This window comes from Lepidochelys olivacea (assembly GCF_965140295.1).
Source record: "Lepidochelys olivacea isolate rLepOli2 genome assembly, chromosome: 1".
Classification (NCBI taxonomy): Eukaryota; Metazoa; Chordata; order Testudines; family Cheloniidae; genus Lepidochelys; species Lepidochelys olivacea.
The window spans coordinates 209,847,128-209,867,625 of record NC_140411.1 but is presented as its reverse complement, the minus strand read 5'-3'; the positions used below and the strand labels follow the sequence as shown (position 1 = coordinate 209,867,625).

General features: G+C 45.4%; 1 protein-coding gene across 4 annotated transcripts in view; it reads left to right on the top strand.

Annotated features, from left to right (window-relative positions):
• Positions 1-20,498, top strand: part of SPAG17 (sperm associated antigen 17) — a 298,248-nt gene that overhangs the window by 221,379 nt on the left and 56,371 nt on the right. For all 4 annotated transcript variants that reach the window (XM_084612789.1, XM_084612788.1, XM_084612791.1 and 1 more), the window contains exons 25-31: positions 1,034-1,154; positions 2,538-2,806; positions 11,238-11,385; positions 12,172-12,395; positions 12,699-12,843; positions 13,985-14,139; positions 14,599-14,784. In XM_084612789.1, coding sequence (XP_084468915.1) covers positions 1,034-1,154; positions 2,538-2,806; positions 11,238-11,385; positions 12,172-12,395; positions 12,699-12,843; positions 13,985-14,139; positions 14,599-14,784 — 1,248 coding nt within the window. The remainder of the gene's footprint in view (positions 1-1,033; positions 1,155-2,537; positions 2,807-11,237; positions 11,386-12,171; positions 12,396-12,698; positions 12,844-13,984; positions 14,140-14,598; positions 14,785-20,498) is intronic.

The window sequence follows — 20,498 nt, the reverse complement described above, 5'->3', positions numbered from 1 at the left end:
ACATGCAAGTCTAAGCCTAATACATTTAAGAAACTGAATACAGGTAAATCTCACCCTTAGAGATGTTCCAATAAGCTTCTTTCACAGATTAGACTCCTTTCTAGTCTGGGCCCAATCCTTTTCCCTGGTACAGTCCCCTTATATAGCTTTGGCACAAGGCAGGAATCTTTTGTCTCTCTGGGTCTCCACCCCTCCTCCTAACTGGAAAAGCGCCAGGTTTAAGATGAATTCCAGTACCGGGTGACCTGGTCACATGTTCTGTGAGACCCCAAGCCTTCATTCTTCCTGGCCTGACTCACAGGAAGGCTTGCAAGTAAACAGAGCCATTTACAGTCAATTGTCCTAGTTGATTGGAGCCATCAAGATTCTAAACCACCATTAATGGCCTACACTTTGCATAACTACAATAGGATCTCAGAGTTATATTTTATATTCCTAGTTTCAGATACAAGACTGATACATTTATACCAATAGAATGAACACACTCAGTAGATTATAAGTTTTGTAATGATACCTTACAAGAGACCTTTTGCATGAAGCATATTCCAGTTACATTATATTCACACTCATTAGCATATTTTCATAAAATCATACGGAGTTCAACGTCACACCCGCTCCCCCAATGCCCACCCCACCTGCCACTCACTCCTCTCCACCTCCACCAAGTGCTTCCTGCCAGCCACTCATGGCTCCGCTGGCCGCCTTGGGAACCGCCGAACAGCTGATCGGCGGCCCGCTCTGGGACCCGCCAAACAGCTGATCTGTAGCCAGCCCCAGGGCCGCAGAACCACTGTGGCTGGTAGGTGCTGAGCACCCCCTTTTTTTCCCTGTGGCTGCTTGAGCCCTGGAGCGTCCACAGAGTCAGCACCTATGGAGGGACTGATTACAGATTAAATTATAACTCAACATTAATAAGGTAGGTAGCAGAATCAGACCTTAAGATACTAGCTCTACCAGAGCATATAACAAAACTAAACTTTATAAAATGCTTTTTGAAGTGTGTAATAAAACTAATCTGTGTTCTGTTCTCTAGGTAGAAATAGAACCACCAACACCTCAAACACAAGCGGTGCCAGATGTCCCTGTTTTCCAGACTTTGAATGCCTCCTGCCCCAATGGGCTGGTATTGACTTTCCTTGGTCAAAGTTCTATAGGTTAGTTTTGTGAATCACTATGGACACAGGAGTGTTCTGCATAAAGTTAAAATCACAAAAGACTTTTTTTTATGCAGAGATAGATTTAAACATAGTTACAGGAAAGTTCTGACATCTAATATTGAAAACAATTCCCTAAACATTATTATAGAAAACAACTGTATGAATTTCTTTCTGAAGATGAAAATGTCTGTGTAGCTGAGCAAGGCTCAGGGCAGTTCATGACCAACTTTCTGTGTCTGGCCTATTAGGCTACTGCAGTGATTCAACTTCCCACTGTTTTTGGACATTTGCACACCTGTTCAACTGCACACTGTAGACTGCAGTGATACTTGGGTTGTCAGTAATCATAAGATTGAGGTTTGGAACAGTTTCATCTTCATTATTACTTTTAGTGTATATAAATGGCTAGAAGATGGATATTGGTGGTTCATAGAGCCTCAGCACAAAGGCTTATCATTATGGGAGAGAGTTGAATACCTCTGAGCCTGAGCCCGCCTAAGCCTTATGAGTCATCCCTGAGTGAGAGAGTATGACAAGTCATCAGAGGCAATTGCCTGCAGGTCTTGTGATAGGCCCCACACCATTCTACCAGGGTTCAGCCAATCCACAGGCAAGGACCCACTAAGGTCATCCCAAGGTAGGGTTATAGGCTTCTAAGGAAAGCAGTCTGTCCAGTCTGCTCAATGTTACTATCTGGCCGGCGTATTCCCATTCCCAGTAGTTTCAGCAGGCTGCCCTTGCTCCTGCTCCAGTCTGCTCCTCACATTGCTGCTGCTCCAGCTGGCCCTTGCTTCTGTTCCTGCACTACCTGTGCCTGTTTCCACACTATCTGGCCCCTGCTCCCGCCTGCATCTGTTACTGCCTCAGCCAACCTGCCCATCAACTCTAACAGAGAGGGAGAACCTAGATTACTGGTCACATAACCCTGAATTACGAGAATAATCATCTTTTACCTTCAGGCCTCCATCCCACTCCCTTGTCAAAATATTTGTTCAAGGTATGTGAGGTCAGATTAGGTTAGCATTATATACAGTGAAGAGGATAGAGAGAGACTCAATATTAGATGTCAAAACAAAATAGTGTTCAGTACAGGAGTTTCCATTGGCACTACTAATCTCCTATAGGTGTGCAGCCTGTCTACACAATTGTCCACTACACTCAGTATACAATGAACTCTACTGTCCGTGTCTAAGAATTTATTTATTGCAGAGACTGTGTCGACTTTTATGTTTGTAAAGCATCAACCAATGTGATGGCACTCACTAAATAACAATTTTCACCAATATTGATGCTAAGATACAATAATGATGGGCTCCTTAGAATTGCTTAGATGACAACGGCTACTGCAGTACTGTTAATTAATATAGACTTTAATTTCAGATTTAAAAGCAGAGTCTAAGGAAGCTGAAGCCAAGGTAGATGAAGCCAACAAAAGTGAAACCACAGCAGATGAGGCCAAGGAAGATGAGGCCAAGGCAGAAAAAGCCAAGCAACCTACTCTGGAAATCCTAGTTAGGCAGAGTTATCCCCTAAGGGTGAAGCATTCCCAACTGTACAAAGCAGTGAAGAAACCAGTAGAACAAGAAGTGTCCAGGGTCATTACCAGCCAAGGAACTGTCGTAAAGTACATGATTGATGGATCCACCCAGGTATAGTAAAGAGTTTGATTAGAAATCGGTTGAACTTGGTTTCATGGGCAAAACAGGCAGTCTTGGCCTACAGTTTCTGCCTGTAGGCAGTCTGCACCATTGGGAAAATATATGTTTTTACATAATTCCTGGAAAGACCACAGCCAGAAGAATAGTCCTTTTGGAATGACAACACAGAGTTGGCCAGCCTGTGTTGTTTGAGACTAGATGTCTGTGATGGGGTGTATAAATCCCGCACTGACATGGACAGGGTTTGGGAGGCTGTGTGTGCTAAGGTAGCCCTGCCTGGCCAGCCCTGCCAATCATGCTTGGTAGGGTTGAGGGCTTTGAAGGGCGGAAGCTGCAGTACGCAAGGCAAGAAGCCCTGAGAAGGGGGTGACTAGAGTGGCTCCTGAAATAGCAGGAGAAACCCTCATGCCAGAACTGCTCCCAGCTCTGCAAGGAGTCCAGCAAACCCCAGGGCAAGCCTAATAGGAAGCAACTGACTCAGCTAGCCAGCCATAAGGACTCCAACAAAGCTGCTACTCAGACACCCCTGAGGTAAGGCTTTTTTGCCTTTTTATTGACCCCCCAAGGGTCTTGATTGTTGACCTGAACTTTTGCTTTTCCCTTACCCAGAAGGAAAGTGAGGAGGCCCACAAGGGTGGGGCACTACCAGCACTAAGAGGCTGTGGCCTGTACTAGACCATCCCAGTGGTGGAAACTGGGTATGGTGAGGGGCCCAGACCAGCTAGGGAGGTGCCCCAGAGAGACTCTTTTTACAATGTCATTTCAAGACTGCTTTTGATATTTCTGTAATAATAATAGTACAGTGCTTCCTTCCTGTCCAGATTCCATGTTGGATTGTTCAGTGGCTTGAGGGCTAGCCTAGGTGGTGGGAAACCTGGGTTGAATTCTCTAGTCCACCACAGACTTCCTGTGTGACCTTGGGCAAGTCACTTAGTCTTCCTGTACCTCCATTTCCCATCTGTAAAATGAGGATAATAGTATTTCCCTACCTCCCAGGAGCATTGTGAGGATAATGCATTTAAGATGGTGAGGTGTTCAGATACTTCAGTAATGGGAACCATATAAGTACTTAAGACAGTTTGATATATTCTGCCTATCTATAATCTCTTCTTTGAGTGGTTGCAGAGGCGTATTCCACTTGGGTGTGTTGACATCTAGCACACTGAGAGCTAGAGATTTTTTTCCTGCAGCAGTATCTGTTGAGGCAGTGCTCATGCCCCACACCTCCTTGTTACCCTCTGTGACGTTCCCCTCTGGTGTCATCCAGACTGGTGATCTGCTAGGTCACTCCAATCCTTGAGTCTGGGAACCAGCCAAACCCTGCTCTGCTGTGAGAACCCCCACTCCCTGGCTGTTCACACACAGCCTCTGGCATGTAAGCTGCTCCTTGGATTGTGCAATCGAATGACACTAGCCAATATCTCTGGTCCCAGACACAATCCTAGGAACCTCCATCTTGCAGTGTCCAGTTATGCCCGCTGGATGCTGCAAGCTTATATGAGTTCATCAATTTAACAAAGAAATTTATATGTACCAGGCTTGTTGTCCCAAGGGGAGTCTCTGACATGCTTCAAACCAAACCACTGCTTCAGATAGAACAAACAGATTTATTAACTATAAAGATAGATTTTAAGTGATTATAAATCAAAATATAACAAGTCCGATTTGGTCAAATGAAATAAAAGCAAAATGCATTCTAAGATGATCTTAACACTTTCAGTGCCCTTTCAAACTTAGATGCTTCTCACCACCAGCTGGCTGGTTGCTCTTCAGTCAGGCTCTCCCCTTTGCTCAGCGCTTCAGTCGCTTGGTGTGGTGTCTGTAGATGTAGGTGGAAGAGAGAGGAAGAGCATGGCAAACATCTCTCCCTTTTGACATGTCCTTTCTTCCCTCTTGGCTTTGCCCCACCCCCTTTCAGAGTCAGGTGAACATTACCTCATTGTAGTCCTAAACTGACCAAAGGAAGGGGGTTGACTCACTCGAGTCCAACAGATCTTTTTGTTGCTGCGTAGGCCAGCGTCTTTTGTTCCTGTGAGGCTGGGCTGAGTTTGTCCCATACATGCCCTGATGAGGTGTGAACTGCCCCTCTGCCCTTGGAGTGTTTTTGCCTGGGCTTATTTTAAGCCATGAGGATACATTTTCAGCCTCATAATTACATAGATGAAATTATAACCTATAACGTTACTATAACATTACTGCAACAACAATGACTATAACATCATTATAACAACCAGGCTCATTGCATCATGAGTCTTCCGAAGACACCGAACATCACAAACTTTGCATTGGATACCACACAATCATTTTATAAAGATGAACGTGGGGGTGTAGGGTGTTCCCACAAGGTACAGAATGCCACACCCTCCTGAGACTATATAACGCTGGCAGCACTCCAACTGTCCTCAGTTCCTTCTTACCATCTACAACCTGAGTCTGAGTTCCCCATGCATGTTTTCTCCTCACAGTTTTTCTACTGCATCAGCAGTTTGTATCTGAGACCTTAGTAGTGTACATAGTTAGTACCTGTAGTTTAGTGTAGTATAGTGTAGTTCTGCTCAGCCCTGTAGGCTATGCAGTATTCCCTGGGCTTCAAAAATTGCCTGTCATGTGGGGTTTCTCTCAGTGACATTCACACACCCTGCTTATTGTGCCTTGGCGAAGGCCATACTAAAGAAAAGTGCAGTATTTGTCATTCTTTCAAGAAAAGAATCCAGATCACTATAGATTTTTCGCCTGAAGGAACATCACAGGCAATGAGGCCTGTCTCAGCACCTGGACCTTTTTTGGATTCCTTTATCAACCATCCTCAGATAGTCCTCTGCCTCTGCACTAGTTCTAGACAGACCCCAGAACTCTGATTTCCCTTTGATAAAGGACAGGGGTCATTCATCATCTCCACATGTCCCTCATAAGAGGACTCATAAAACAGACTGGAGCCATCCAAGACTGAAGAGGGATTCATCATCCTTTTCATTGAGAACGGGGCCTCAGCCTCAGCAAAACTCAGGAACCCAGGATAGAGCCAGGGCATCAACCCATTTCTCTCCAGAACCAAGGTGAAAGGATCCTAGTACTGTACTGTCAACTCTGGAACCATCTATGGGACAGCCACTGAATTCAGTACCTATGTACATGACTGCTGCTCCATTACTGTCGGTGCTGTTGACCCTACACATTTACATGGTAGCATCAGACTTACTTTGTCTGTCTGTACAGGCATCCCCATTAACTCAGAACGTCGGGGCAGGGACAGTGCTTCAGGCTAGTTCAAACCTTTTGTCCTCTTCAGCTTCATGACAAAGATTGCCCTCAACTCCGGTACCAATGAAGAAGCAGGCACCATCCATGGTATCTATGCTGACTGGACTTGTACCGATGCATCCCCTTCCCTCAGCACTGTCTACATCATCAAGTTTGGCATCAGCATTCTCAGTATCGGTGGGTTTCTCAGGGTGGGAACCAAATAGCTCCTCGGCACCAGTCCCTGCTGCAAAGCCCTCTCAAGGTGCCTTTGCAGTGCCAACCATGGTTCTGCTTATGGTATTGACATTAACCTTACTCCACTGGGCAGTGGACAGGTCAGGCTATCCTGTGGCCCCATCACAATAGTACATCTGATGCCCACTGATTATTCAAACAGCACATCACACTCCATGTTGGAGTCTTTCAGCTCTTCTCTAATCCTGCCTTGACTAAAGTGATCAAGACACCCATGTGGGGTAAACATTGGTACTGAGAGCAGAGTAATTCTCGTAGTAAAGACAAATCATCCTGTCCCACTGTGTACTGGTCTCCTATGCCATACCCTATGTCTCAGTGGCCCCGTCGGGATCTCTGTGTGCTTTTCATTCCCACAGATCCCAATCTCCATACAGGTGGGGTATAAACCCCTTACCTGGAGGAGGCCCAAACCTCAGAGCAGCCTGTGACACAAGCACAGGATAACATCCATCCTCCTGAGCCACCTCCTTTGGAGGACCCTTTGCCAGAGGACCAGCATCCCGTCCTTGTCCTCTCTGGATGAAGCAGTGGCCCTGATTGCAATTTCTCCTGTCCCAGATGATTTCATTTCCTACCAGGAATTGCTCAGGAAAATGGCTGCAGCTCTTATACTCAAGCTGAACTAGTACAGGAAAATAGTCACAAATTGGTGGACATCCTCTAGGCAACAAACTCAGGAAAGGGTTGCCTTCCTAATTAATGATGCCTTCTTGCAGCCAGCCAAAACTTTGTGGCACACTATAGTGCAGTGGTTTTCAAACTTTTTTCCTGGGGACCCAGTTGAAGAAAATTGTTGATGCCCACTATCCAATGGAGCTGGGAATGAGGGGTTCAGGGAGTGGGCTCTGGGCTGGGGCAGGGGTTGGAATGTGGTGGGGGTCAGGGATGAGGAGTTTGGGGTGCAGGAAGGGATTCTGGGTTGGGGGGGCTCAGGGTTGGGGATGAGGGATTTGGGGTACAGGAGGGGCTCCAGATTTGGGGGGGCTCATGGCTGGGGTAGGGGATTGGGGTGCAGGATTGGGGCACGGGACTGGGGCATGGACTTACCTCCCGTGGCTCCTAGTCAGCGGTGCAGCTGGGGTGCACTGCGGACCGCGCTGCACCCCGGAAGTGGCCAGCAGCAGGTCTGGCTCCTAGGCTGAGACGCGCAACTCTCACTCACAGGCACCACCCCTCCCCCTCGCAGTTCCCATTAGCCAGTTGCTGGCCAATGGGAGTGCGGAGCTGGTGCTCAGGGCGAGGGCAGCACCCAGAGTCCCGTGGCCTCGCAGCATAGAAGCCGGACCTGCTGTTGGCCACTTCTGGGGCACAGTGCAGTGTCAGAAAAGGTAGGCACTAGCCTACCTTAGCTGGGCAGCACCGCTGACGGGACTTTTAATGTCCCGATCGGTGGTGCTGACCAGAGCAAGGTGACCCAGCGCCTTACATGTCGCAACCCAGTAGTGGGTCGCACCCGCGGTTTGAAAAACACTGCTGTAGTGGTCCCTCAGGCTCAGAATCAGAGGGAGGCCACTCTGTGTCACTGCATCAGGCAACAAACAGTCGATTAACAGTCTATGGCTCTGTCCTTCTGGCGTGCAGAGCAATTAGCAGTCCCTAGCCCAAGAGGCTTGGGCTGGGGCAATCACAGTCTGGGCTCTGACTCTCTGGGCAGGGCAGAGCATGGAGCAGGCTTTCACCTAAGCCTCCTGGCTAAGGCAGCCAGCAGACAAACAATCTGGGGCTCTGGCCCTCTGTACAGGGCAGAACAGAGCAGGGAGCAGGCTTTTGCCTAAGACTCCTGGCTAAGGCAGCCATCAGACAAGTCTGTGGTTCTGGCCCTCTTGGCGGGGCAAGCCACAAGGAAAGCCCAGGCCTTCTGGCCTCGGGATGAATAGCTACCCCAGTGGTGGGTTTTGCAGCAGGGGGTTGGGGACCTGGGCCGACCCTACTCCACTGGGTCCCTGCCCAGGGCCCTAGCAGTGACAAATGGTTCTACCACTGGGTCAGCAGGGATCCTACCGAAACAGACTGACCTGTGCTCCCGCAACAAAACCAGAATAAAATCTGGTTTCCCTGGACCACTTCCTACCACAGTCTGGACAGGGTTTCTGTAGTCCAGACTGGGTCCTCTGTCTCCTTGGGGTACACTGCAGATGGCAGTCCCAGCAACTCCTCTCCAGCGTCGGTCTCATCGGGGGCAGGGTGCTGCACAGCGCCAATTCAGCTCCAGAGTTCTGCAGCAGGCTGGAGACATCTGCCTCCTCCCCTCCTGGCTCTCGCTTGACTGATCTGCAGGTCCTGCCTTTTCTAATTCCTGTCATGCCCCTCTGCTTCCACAAACACACAACACATACTAATAATTAATAGGGGACCCCTTGAGCTGCTTGAGACCCTAAGCAATTGCTTAGTCTGCTTTTGCCTAGTGCCAGCTCTGGTTTCTACTCTCAGCCAATACCATGGCTGCGAATGAGAGGTTGTGGCAAGGAACATTTACGTCTACCCTGAAGGGCAAAGAATCTAAAAGATTGGACTCATTAGAGAGAGATTTATTCTGCCTCATCACTCCAAATGAGAATTGCCAACCTGGTGGAGCATCCAGATCTGATGCTTCTTTTGGCAGAGTTGTCCTGCAATCTTTGTTTTAGTGGACTCTGAGCACCCACCTCTTTACATCATGATTCATGTCACTGTTTGTGAGTCACCAAGAGTGCGTTATTTATGGACAAGCCCTTGAAGATGAAGAAACACTTAGTTACTTTACAGTAACTATGAGTCTTTGAAATGTGTTGTCTATAGATATTCTGTGACCTGCCCTATGAAGTCCCTAGAACACCTGGATTCTGTAGTGGCAAAGGAACTGAGTGGCAGTCGGGGCTCCCCTACTCTTTTTGCCTTCAGCATAGGGCACAAGGCCACTCAGGACACAAATACAACCCAACAGAAACTGCTGGCCAAAATATTCCAATCTTGAGTTCATGGATAGGGTGACCATATGTCCCATTTTGGCCAGGACAGTCCCCTTTTTTAAGCCTTGTCCCAGACGTTCTGATTTTTTTTTTTTTTTTTTTTGCAAAAATGGGCATTTGTACTGTTTGCTCATGCCATTACAAGTTGCTCTGATCAGTTGGCAAAAGCAAATGGAACAAATGCCCAGTTTTGCCAAAAAAGTGGGTCGTGCCCCCGTCAGGAACCTTTGAGGAGGACAGTGGCGACACGAGGTGCTGGGCATGGGGCTTGTGCAGTCAGCCCAGGGTGCTGTGGGGCTCAGGAGGTCAGCCACAGTCCTGGGTGGCATGGGGCCCAGGCAAGCAGCAATGCCAAGTGGCTCGGGATGGCCCCATGTTGGGGGGGGGGGGCTCAGGTGAGCGGTCATGCCAAGCTGCTCAGGCCAGAGCCATGCCATGTCCTGATTTTACTTTTATAAATATGGTCACCCTACTCATGGAACATATGTGCACTGTCAGCATACACCTACCCCGATCTAATCTGTGCGTACACTTGCCACTGCCCCAGTTTCCCCTTTTGGCCTCCTCAATAACCCCACAAAGGGGCTGGTTTATTCACAGAAAGTTTAAAATTTAAAACAAAACTCACTTTGGTGAGCTGGGCCTCTGACCAGGTCCCTTGGAGTCCCAAATAATGTCTGTCACCACAAGACAAAGTTAATGTACTCAATTCTGGTATCTTGTGCCACTCCTGGGGCCCCTATTCAGTCCCAGCCTCTTGATTCTCTTCTATCCTCTTCTCATGATGCTGACTCACAGAGCAACCTTTCTTGAATCTTCCCCTGGTCTTTATCATGCAACCACTCCCGGGGCTTTTCCACATGGAGTCTTTCCCTGCTCTAGGGTTGCCACCTTTCTAATGGCTGGTAACCAGACCCTGAGGCCCTGCTCCCTGCTCCACCTCTTCTCCCCATGGCCCCTCTCCCGTCTCTTGCAGGGTCTTCACCAGTACAGCCAAGGCTGCTTTGTCCACCACCTGTGGGATCCACAGAGCCACGTGCAGCAGCTTGGCCCTGGAAGCAGTGTCTGCAGTACTGCCTCCTTCCTTCTGCTTAGGATTGCCATCTTTTCCACGGATCAAAAAAAAAATGGACATCAGGGCTTGTTAAACGGCACCCAGACACAGAAGCTGAAACCCAGTCTGTCTAGGAGAAAACCAGATGGGTGGCAACCCTCCCCTGCTTCGTCTCAAGCAGCAACTTGCAGGGCTTGCTACCTGAAGTCCTTCCTTTCTCCCAGGAAGAGATCCAAGACCTCCTGTCCCTGGGCCCAAGGCCTCTGTCTGCCTTGTGACTCTCTCCTCTGTCTTGCATGCCTTCATGAAGTCCCTCTTATCTATACTCCAGAGGCCTGATATAGTCACATGATCCACCTGTCACATGGCAATCTTCATTCTCCACCTGGGGAGGCAAGTTAAGGGGACTGGGCCCATCTCCCTATAAAGAGGCCCGCCACCCTGTGACATGTACCAAGAGTGGAGGATATTTGGACAACCTATCATAAAGAACCACATTTACTGTGAGTATGTAACTTTTTCTTCCTCTATGAGCCACTGTCATGGCAAAAGCTAGATACTCCAGTGCTGGAAATGACCCATCCCTGAACAAAGACCAGTACAGTGAGACAAATGAGCTAGCAGGTCTGTAAAAAGTGGCATACAAAAACCTCAGGAAATATCAACAATTTAAATAGAATGGTCATTATTTTTTATGTTTATAATATCACCATGTATTCAATAGAATTACTGTTTATTAGAAGCTTGTGCTGTTACAATTATTGATCCCCATTGATTAGTGATCTTTATCTCCTGTACTCTAAGGCTTCTTTCCTTCTTCACTATCTACTACTTTCATTTGAACATTTTCTCTGCTTTATATTCTTTTTGTTATTTGAAATTATTTTAACATAAAGAAACTGCTTTGTTTTCTCCCTAGCTTCTTTTTCCTGATGGCACGGTGATCAAGAGTCCCGATTCTGGCCCTGTTCTAGCACCATCACCTGCAGTTAGTACACGATCATCCATTGCTGAGAACAGCCTACAGACCCAACCATTGCCTTCTGCTGAGATCAGCATTAAAAAAGGTAGCATTTTCAGTGTTAAACTCCAAATGCTTCAGCTGAAATTATGGCATTTTAGCAAGGTCAGACCCTGCAGAAAAAGTGTTTCTGTAGTCTGAAAGTTCTGCCAGTGTTGAGAATATGCCATTTTACCTGCACTTCAGTGTTGCAGTACGTCTCAAGTTTGTCATCTTTATAAGCATTAACATCTCCTCTTTCTCTCCAGCCCTTTCTTTTTCTTCAAATGTGGAAGAAAACACACAAATGAAAATATATATATGAGTTCACCTGGCAGAGTGACCCAATACAAAGTCTATTAAAGTAAATCCTCAGACCTTTGGTAATACCAAATCCCCGAGTCCTTATTCACCTTTTACTCTGTCCTTATTCAGGGACACTCCTATTGAAGTCAATGAGTATTTGGCTGAGTAACAACTGAGTAGGGACCTCAGAGTACAGCTCAAAATAATTACCCATAATCATAACATTAACTTGTACTTTATTGGGGCCCTTATCTCATGAATAGAAATTGCTGACTGAGCTCATCATCATTAAAAACCTGTAGAAAATCAACTCTGATTTCATCCTGCAGAGACAGAGAGAAGGCAAGTGAGACCACATTTCAGGATTTCTTGGCCTCAGTTGGGCCTCCAGCCTCACTTTACACATTACAGCAAGCTGTGGTTTTTATTTTGCAATGTCCTGTTTTGATATTCCAGGAAAGTTTATAGTTTACTGACACATCTTTTGAAGTTCTGTACTACATATTACACTGACCTAACCCATAGGTGTTTGTCTCTGTTCTTACAGGAAGGGGTGGCCACAAGGGTAGCACAGCACCAGGAGCCAAGTATGAGTTGCCTGATTCTGCTGTTCAGGAACCCCTGCCTACTCTGCTACAACACATAGACAACCAGATAGGCACCTGGATAACAACCACCCCATCAGGCATTCAAGTGGGCACTAAGGGAGCAAACAGAATGGATCTGAAGCCACTGTTAACTTATCAGGCAACTGACCCAGTTAATGGAATGGTACTGCTATTCTAATATCATAGTTCTATCCTACTGAGTTTAAAGATCTGGCTGATAGCATTTGTTCATTGGATGTTTCGTTAGATCTTTAATATTATACTCTTAAAGATACGTCTCAAGTTTGTATTGAAGGTATTAGATTCGGAAAAACCTCTGAACTTTCAAACCACTGAGCTATATAAAATTGTGTTGTTTAGCTTTGTCAAATGTGCAGTGTCTTATCTTATCTATCTAATGTATTGATACTGCTGTTACAGTGGTATCTGAGAGCTAGTGGAAACCAGTATTCTTTTACCTTTCCAGGTTATGATAATGCGAGAAGACAAGGTGCTAATGATTCAGAAAAAGGATGATACCAAGATAGTGGATCATGCTGATGGTACTAGAATCACCACATTTTATCAAGATTATGAGGAACCTTTTGTATCTGAGGATAATGAAGAAATAGGTAAAAACAAAAAGGGAGCAATTGCCACTCCTGTATCTTGTAAAACTGTAATCTTTCAACATAAACAATAACTTTTCCAACCGTGTTATATGTATAGCCTACACAACAAATCTGATATCTCAGTTGTCTAGGATGGGCTTCTTTGGAGAACTTTCTTTCTTCAGGAGTTGTTATAATACACTTCACTGTGGCAAAGAAAGGTAACAAGCAGGTCTTTCATCCATCCATCCATCCATCCATCCAGGTACTTATTTGACCCTTTTCACTGTAGTAGTAGCTGCATACTTCTCATTATTTAAAAAAAAAATCCCCCTCTTTCTTTCCTGTCACCAACAAGCATACTGAGGGTGTTTGATTTTTAGATTACTGAATCTGTGAGAATGGCAATACTATTGTAAGAAAGCCTAGGTGCAAAGAGGTGCATTTTACATTTGTCTTTGAATGCAGTGAGGCTAATGGTCATTCGTATTCCTTCTGGCAGTATGTCCCTTTGGTCCAGTTGCTGTGCAGGTTCTGTCTCTCAGGGTCAGATGTCAACTCCTATTGGTTGACAGTGACATTGTTCTAGTGGAATGTAGTGGGAGGTTCTGGTCATGAAGGGAGAGATGGTTACTCAGGTAGAGAGGACTATGTAGGACTTTGAACTGGATTCTGTATTCAAATGAAAGCCAGTCCAGAGAATAGCATACCAGGATGGTGTGTTCCCTGTGACCTGTGTTGCTGAACAGGTGGGCTGATAAATTTCCTTACAGCATGGGGCTTCCTTCCCAGATATAAAGAATTTCCATAGTACAGCCTACATGTTACAAATGCGTGGATTATTGTGGCTAGGTCTACATTTGATAGACTACACATAATCTTCTGACAAGCCGTATATGGTAGTGAGGATTTTCTGCTATTGTAGCTACTTGGATTTCCAAATACAGTGCACAGTCTAAGAGAATCCCAAACCTACAGATTACTTTGAGAATATAAGAGCAGGTGCCTTCAATTAAAGGAATTTTTATGCAGAAGAGTTCAACAAGGTGCCCTGTGCAAGAGCTGAAGGACCAACCCTATTAGAGATAAAGAAACTGAGACACAGATTTTCCCACAGTTCGTGTCCTCCTGTTTGGTGTGGCTAACCTGTGTTCATTCTTAGGTGAATCCCCACAAACCATCAGAAGGAAAGTAAAATGCATACGAGTGGAGAATCCTGACTTTGCTACGGTTATAACAAACTGTGAAGACAGCACCTGTTGTACCATCTTTGGAGATGGGACATCTATTATAGCAAAGCCACAGGGAACGTATCAGGTGAGCATTAGTCTAAGATTATAATAGTGTAATGTATGTGTTTATGTGTTCTGAACTTCTCATCCCTGCCTTTGTCTCCTCTTACCCTAGCTATCATAACTCCCTTTCTATGGCCTTTCCTCATCCTATCCGGATTCCAACTGTGCAGAATGTGGCCACTCCACCTATACTCAAACTCCACAACTCTGTGGATTCCCATTTACTTCAGAAACCAATTCAAAATTGCTCTCATATTAAAAATGTTAACGTTTAAAACATTGCACAGACTAACAGCAGTCTATGTCGTGGGCTTTGTCTTTCTGTGTTTCCCTCTCCACTCCCTCCAAACAGGATAATTAAATATTAAAGGTGTGGATTGGATTTTTCTTCCTGAATTCAACAGTTGCTCATTTTCATATTGCTTCTAAACTTAGGAGTCAACCATTGGCAGCTGAACCTCCTCTCCTCTTGTTATGGCAGGTGTTACCCTCCAGTACCGGCTGCCTTTTCATTAATGATGATTGTTCAGCAGTTTATTCCCATGAGATTTTCAATAAAACTCAGCTTCTCTGCAAGCATGAAGAGAAACGAGCAGGGAGATACGTTATGAAACACACCTCCAATGTTATCTGTGAGGTGCTGGATCCTGAAGGAAACCTTTTCAAGGTAAAATACAAAGAAAGAAGTGAGAGCTTGTATTTTGTGTTAAGTATTTATTTATTTACCCACTTTGTAAATGGAGACCTTTGTAGCCCTGTAGTATTAATACTGTGGGTGGGCAGCTTAGCCAACCAAATGTCACAGCAGCCGGGCACTGGATATGGTACCTCAGAATAGAGTGGACTTCAGTCTGGAAGTAACTTTTGGAGCTCCTCCACCTTTAGAGGTAAGTAAGAAGTGTCACACAAAATGAGACCCTTGGTGTGCAGTTGCATCACATCTGTAAAGTTACACTGATTAATGTGCCTTGTTGCACTAATCTAGGCAAAGGAAGTAGCTATAAGAGTCGGGATCTGAAGAGGGGAAAGGATACTGATCATTTTCTTACAAAACCCCACCAAAAAATTAACCTAAACTACTCAGTAAAGCAAAACCAGATGTAAAAGGTATGATTCAGTCTCTAGAGTCACACTGCTTTGTGTTGTGATCCTTTCTGATCTTAAAAGCTAGATGGGTTTGAGCTATTAGTTAGTACTGGGACGTAAGTCCATGAAGCAGCATCTAGGGGTAGGAAGTCACGTTGGTTACTAATCAGGAGGTGTTTTTTTCTGATTCAGTATTGTGCTCCCAGTGTGGTGCTAAGTGGTGGTGTGTTTCCACATGTAATCTCTTTCTTGCCATAACTTCTTTATAGTTAGGTTTGCAACCAGCTTTCATTTTTCCAGCTTCCTTTGCTAGCTTAATTCAGCCTTGTGAAGGGGAACACTCACTGCCAGTGCCGCCTAGGGCTCAGGCGGGGATGTGGGAGGTTGTCTTACTCCCAGGTGTTCTACTTTCTTACTACAGCTCTGCCTGTGGTGATCTGTCCTCTCCATGACACAGTCCTCCAGCCAGGTCACACTTTCAAGTACGTATAAAGAGTCTGATAATGGGAAGGTCTTCAGAACTCAGCAGGGGATTCAGGGCTTTCCCCTTGGGTCAGGGTCATGTGGTCCAGACCTTCATACTTTCAGGGTCTCCCTACAACTAGGTTCCCCACCTAGGGTTGTCCCTCTTTAGGGGTTGGTAGGGAGCTTGGGCCCACCCTCACACTGGGCTGTGATCCAGGGCTCAATGGTACACGGCTAAGTCCTGCACCTTGGGAGACTATATGGCTTACTCCCTGGATCACTTCCTGCCGATCCCCTCTCTTCCCCCAGGGTAAAGTAAATAACTTAAACACAAAGATACAGTCTCGACCTTCATAGAGTCACTGGTCCATTCTTTGTAGACTTGGTCAGGTCTCTGTAGTCAGTCTCAGACAGCAAGAATTCCTGTGATGCTTCTTCCCAGGAGCTCAGAATGCAGGTCAACTCACATCCACTATCTGCGTCCCACTGAGCTACTCTGCTCCCCTTTTTAAGCTCCTCCTCCAGCCTGTGCAGGCTTTGCAGGTGCTGTGGGGTGGGGCTGCCTGACTCAAGAGTGGTACTTTAACCCCTTCCTTTCCAGTGTAAGGTTTGTGCACTCCATCACAATCACCCATGGGTTGTATGCATTATGATACAGCCTTTAATGACATGATCACATACTGTGTTTTTTTCACAGGGCCCCAGGGACATTCAGTGTACAAGCTGGACAGTGCTCACTAAATGAGCAGCAGTGCAATAATTTGTTTTATTTTCATAGTTCAATGTATGGTCCCAGCCCTTATTTACTTCATGCTATTCAAACCTTGCTCTGAAGACATAATTTTTAATTTCCTCTTGGGCTTTTCTATGGCACTTATCACTGTTGTAGCTAATATTTCACAAACATTAATTAATTTAACTTCACAACATCCCGGTGAGATGAGGTGGTATTAGTCCCATTTTACAGATGATAAACTGAGGTACAGAAAGATTAAGGTCAAAAGTTTCCACTAATTTTGTGTATCCAATCTAAGACACCTATGACCTGATTTCTCAGAGTATTTAGCATTATGTAGCATTTTACATGTTCAAAACACAGCTTCAGTTGACTTTACTTGCAGCCATGAATGCTCAGCACTTTTTCAGAACAGACCCCAAGGTTTCAAGTTGGACACCCAGAAAATGAAAAATTAATGATCACCTGTGACTCCAGAATCACACAGACAGAGACAGGTATAGAATACAGTTCTATAGAATACAGCATCATCAACTGCCAGAACCATGAGACCTTCTCCTCTCTTCCTGCAATCTCCTGCTTCATTCACAACATATCTTCAGATTTCTACAACAAATGATGTGTAGCATTTCCACAGACAACAACCTCCTTCATTTTGCACAATCCTGATTCACCCCAGAGTAGGTCTATCCTGTGCACTGAATGAGTCAGAGGTCATGTGGAAAAAATAATATGTGGTCATGTAATTAAAGACTGTGTCATAATGTAAGGGGCAAGGGGCAAATCAAGATTGCACAGGCAACCTTAATTCTGGCATTTCCTGACTTTGGAATGCTTGACTTTGCAACCTTAATAATGTATGTTTATGTAGTTTTTTGAGTGTGATTTCCTAGTTTTTAAAAAAAGCGAATAGAAAATCAGAAATTCTGTTATGTGGCATCATATTGATACCCATGTTCATCATGTAACCTTTTATTTTATTTAAAGTGAATTTACTGATTACACTACCATGGGTTCAGCTCCAGTTGCTACAGTTTTAGATACAACAGAGTGAAATTGTCTCTGGTGCTCTTCTCAAATGTGGAGGCTCTAGGAACACACGAAGTCCATGGACAATGACCACAGACACAATCAGAAGTACAAAGTCTTATCTGTACTACAAGTTTTATTAAAGCAATAAGTAAAGTTACAATTACCCATGCATATAGATATCCTGCAAAAACCTATGCAATAATTATAACTGTATTTGTAATCATATCCTCAAAGATATTCTTGGGTCTGATGGACCACTCTACAGACAATAATTGCAAGAGGGATAGTTCCTGCTGGGGTTCTTGTGGGGTCATCCCTTGAGTCTTCCCACTTTTACCCAACCAGGCAACCCTCTTTTGTATTGTAATTCTGGCCACACTTAACACCTTATGCATATGCATGAAAGTGTCAGTCGGCTGCCTTTCCCATATCTGTACTTTCACACCCCATGAATATTGGTGTGCCCTGTTTTTCATAGTTTGTTTGTAGTTCCTCTTATTCTCATTAGCATTTATGCATGACATGTATCCTGCAGTCAGGACAGATATTTAAATATGTTACGATCCGGTGTCTCATGGTCTCAGACAATATATTTGCAGTTTATTGCAATCTGTTTTTCTGTAACGTCACCTATTGGCACGTCTTATGCAGTAACCCTGTGACCTTACGAGCATAGGGTTATTCCTAGGTCATTCACTCATGTCAAACATTCTTAAACCTATGGCCTAGTACGGCTAAGCTAAAATCTTACAGGTCTCAGGCTGTAGGCCTTGTATTTGAGCCATGCTTTACTTATATACCTAATACACACTCATCATTCCTAAATACTTATCAATCCTATACTTCTATAATCCTACAACTTAAATCTATTTTGCAAGCATTGATTATATGTGAAATAGCATATGAGTTGACCATGACATCACATGGTACAATGATAAAAAAATGAACTAATTAGCTACAATCAGTAGGGTTGGAACTTTTAGATCCACCACGCACAGACCTTAGCTACTTACTTGAGCAAAGGAGTAATTGATAACAGTAGTACGTTGTCATCCTCTATGTGGGCTAACATTGGAAGGAGTGGGACACAGACTTTGCCAGTGGGTTTCACAGAGGTTTGCTGACAGTAGAGGAATGATGAAACTCTAGAATCTAGAGTTCCATTCCAGGCTCTCAAGGGGAGTCTACTCTAGTGGACACAGACTCATTTGCCCATTCTCCCCAAGCTTGACTCCTTCTGCTCCATCCTTTCCAATGACCTATCTATTCCCCACCCCTAATTTGTTATCTCTGTCCTGTATTCCTTGCCTAACCTCTTCCGGTCACCATTCTTCAGACTTACCAGCCCAGTCCCAGTCTCCTTACACCGCCAGTCCTAGTTTCACACACTGGACTCACTGTCTGAATCCCAGTCTCCCCTTCACCCTTCCAAGCTCTCCCATCCCGCATCCAGTCTCAAACTCCTTACCCAGCCACTCACAGTTCCTCATCCAATATGTCTCTCCCCTTCTCCCCCCACTGTCTTCCAGTACCAATCTCCCTCCCCGGACTCATAATCCAATGTCAGTCCCTCCCCTTACCCACTTCCCAGCTTCCCAGCTTCCCAGCTTCTTACCCACTTCCCACCCTCACTGGCTCCTTGTCCTAGTCTCTTTGTCCAGCCAGTCCCAGTTTTTCCCTTACTCCATGTTGATAGATGTTTGGCTGCATGTGTGTGTTCTTTCTGCGTGCTGTACTGACTCTGGCCAGATAGCCCTTACAGCAGGCTCCAATCGAACGGCCCAATAAATGCACAGACTCGGTTCGTAGTGAACTCATTTGGTCAGGTTTATTGTCAACGAAGCACAGTCCTAATGTCCTGGCTCAATGGTTACAGGTATACTCACACATGTATGCCCGTTGCAATGGACTAGCTCAGTTAATGGCAGTACTTTCCATTATCCCCTAGGGCAACCAAAAACAGTCCCTCTGAGATATCTTTTTATACATCAATGCAGACAAGTTACGCACTGCCCCTCTGACGTAGTTAGTTGACACCCTCTGACATAGCCAGTTACTACCCAGCCCCTTGTACATCTCTAACCTTATCTTTAGAATGGGTCAGCATGTTCCTGTTATCTTTAGGGAATGTGTTGGTATTGAGGTGTTCTGGTACCAACCTTCTGGAATGTGTTTGCGTGAGTGCTCTGTGCCTAGCTCCTCTTAGGAATATGTGTTTTTCCAATATCAGCCCAGTTCTTGCCAGATTCTATGAGAAGGGCCTGCCTCTAGCTCACAGCCTGATTTTGCTTTATATTAGCAAAGTTTTGACCACTACGTTAGTCCAGACCTCAGGCCTCATACCAGGGCTCAGATACAAGGGCTTATGTTTCAGGCCCTCTTCCTACTACACACCATAGCTCTTTGTCACATCTGTCTCCCCTCCCCACTGCCCTTGTTTCCCCTCACCCCACTGGTATCTAGTCCCAGTCTCCTTGTCCAGGCATTCCTAGTCTCCCCCACCACCACCCAGCACTGTGTCTGATATTTGTGTTCCCCACCAATCAACTGGCTTCCAGTCTTCCCCCATTTCCCTCAGAACCTCCCAGTCACAGTCTCCCATCTCAGCCAGTTATAGTCCCCATTTCTCCCTACCTCCAGTCCCAGTCTCACCAAACTCTTTGTCCCAATCTACTCCTTTCCCACCCCATGGGCTGGTTTTTGTCCCTTTGCATTTGAATCAGATGGACTAGTCCTTCGATGCTTGGGTGCCAGAAGGGTCACCGGGAGTCGAGCTCATCAGGAATTTTTAAATAAAACAGTTTTTTGCCAGAAAATGGTGATTCATCAAAACTGAAATGTTTTGCAAAAACTTTACAAAAGTAAATTCTGCACTGAAACAGAACAAATGTTGAAACCAGGAAAATTTTCATGAAACAGAATTCTTATTTTCCAGCCAGCCTTAACTGACACCATACGAGAGACAAGGCTCCTTGCTTTCTATTCTGGTGCTTGGCCCCATCACAGCTCAGAACAGCCATTATAGAAAAATTCTGACTTCACCCTTGTAACCCTGGGCTGGA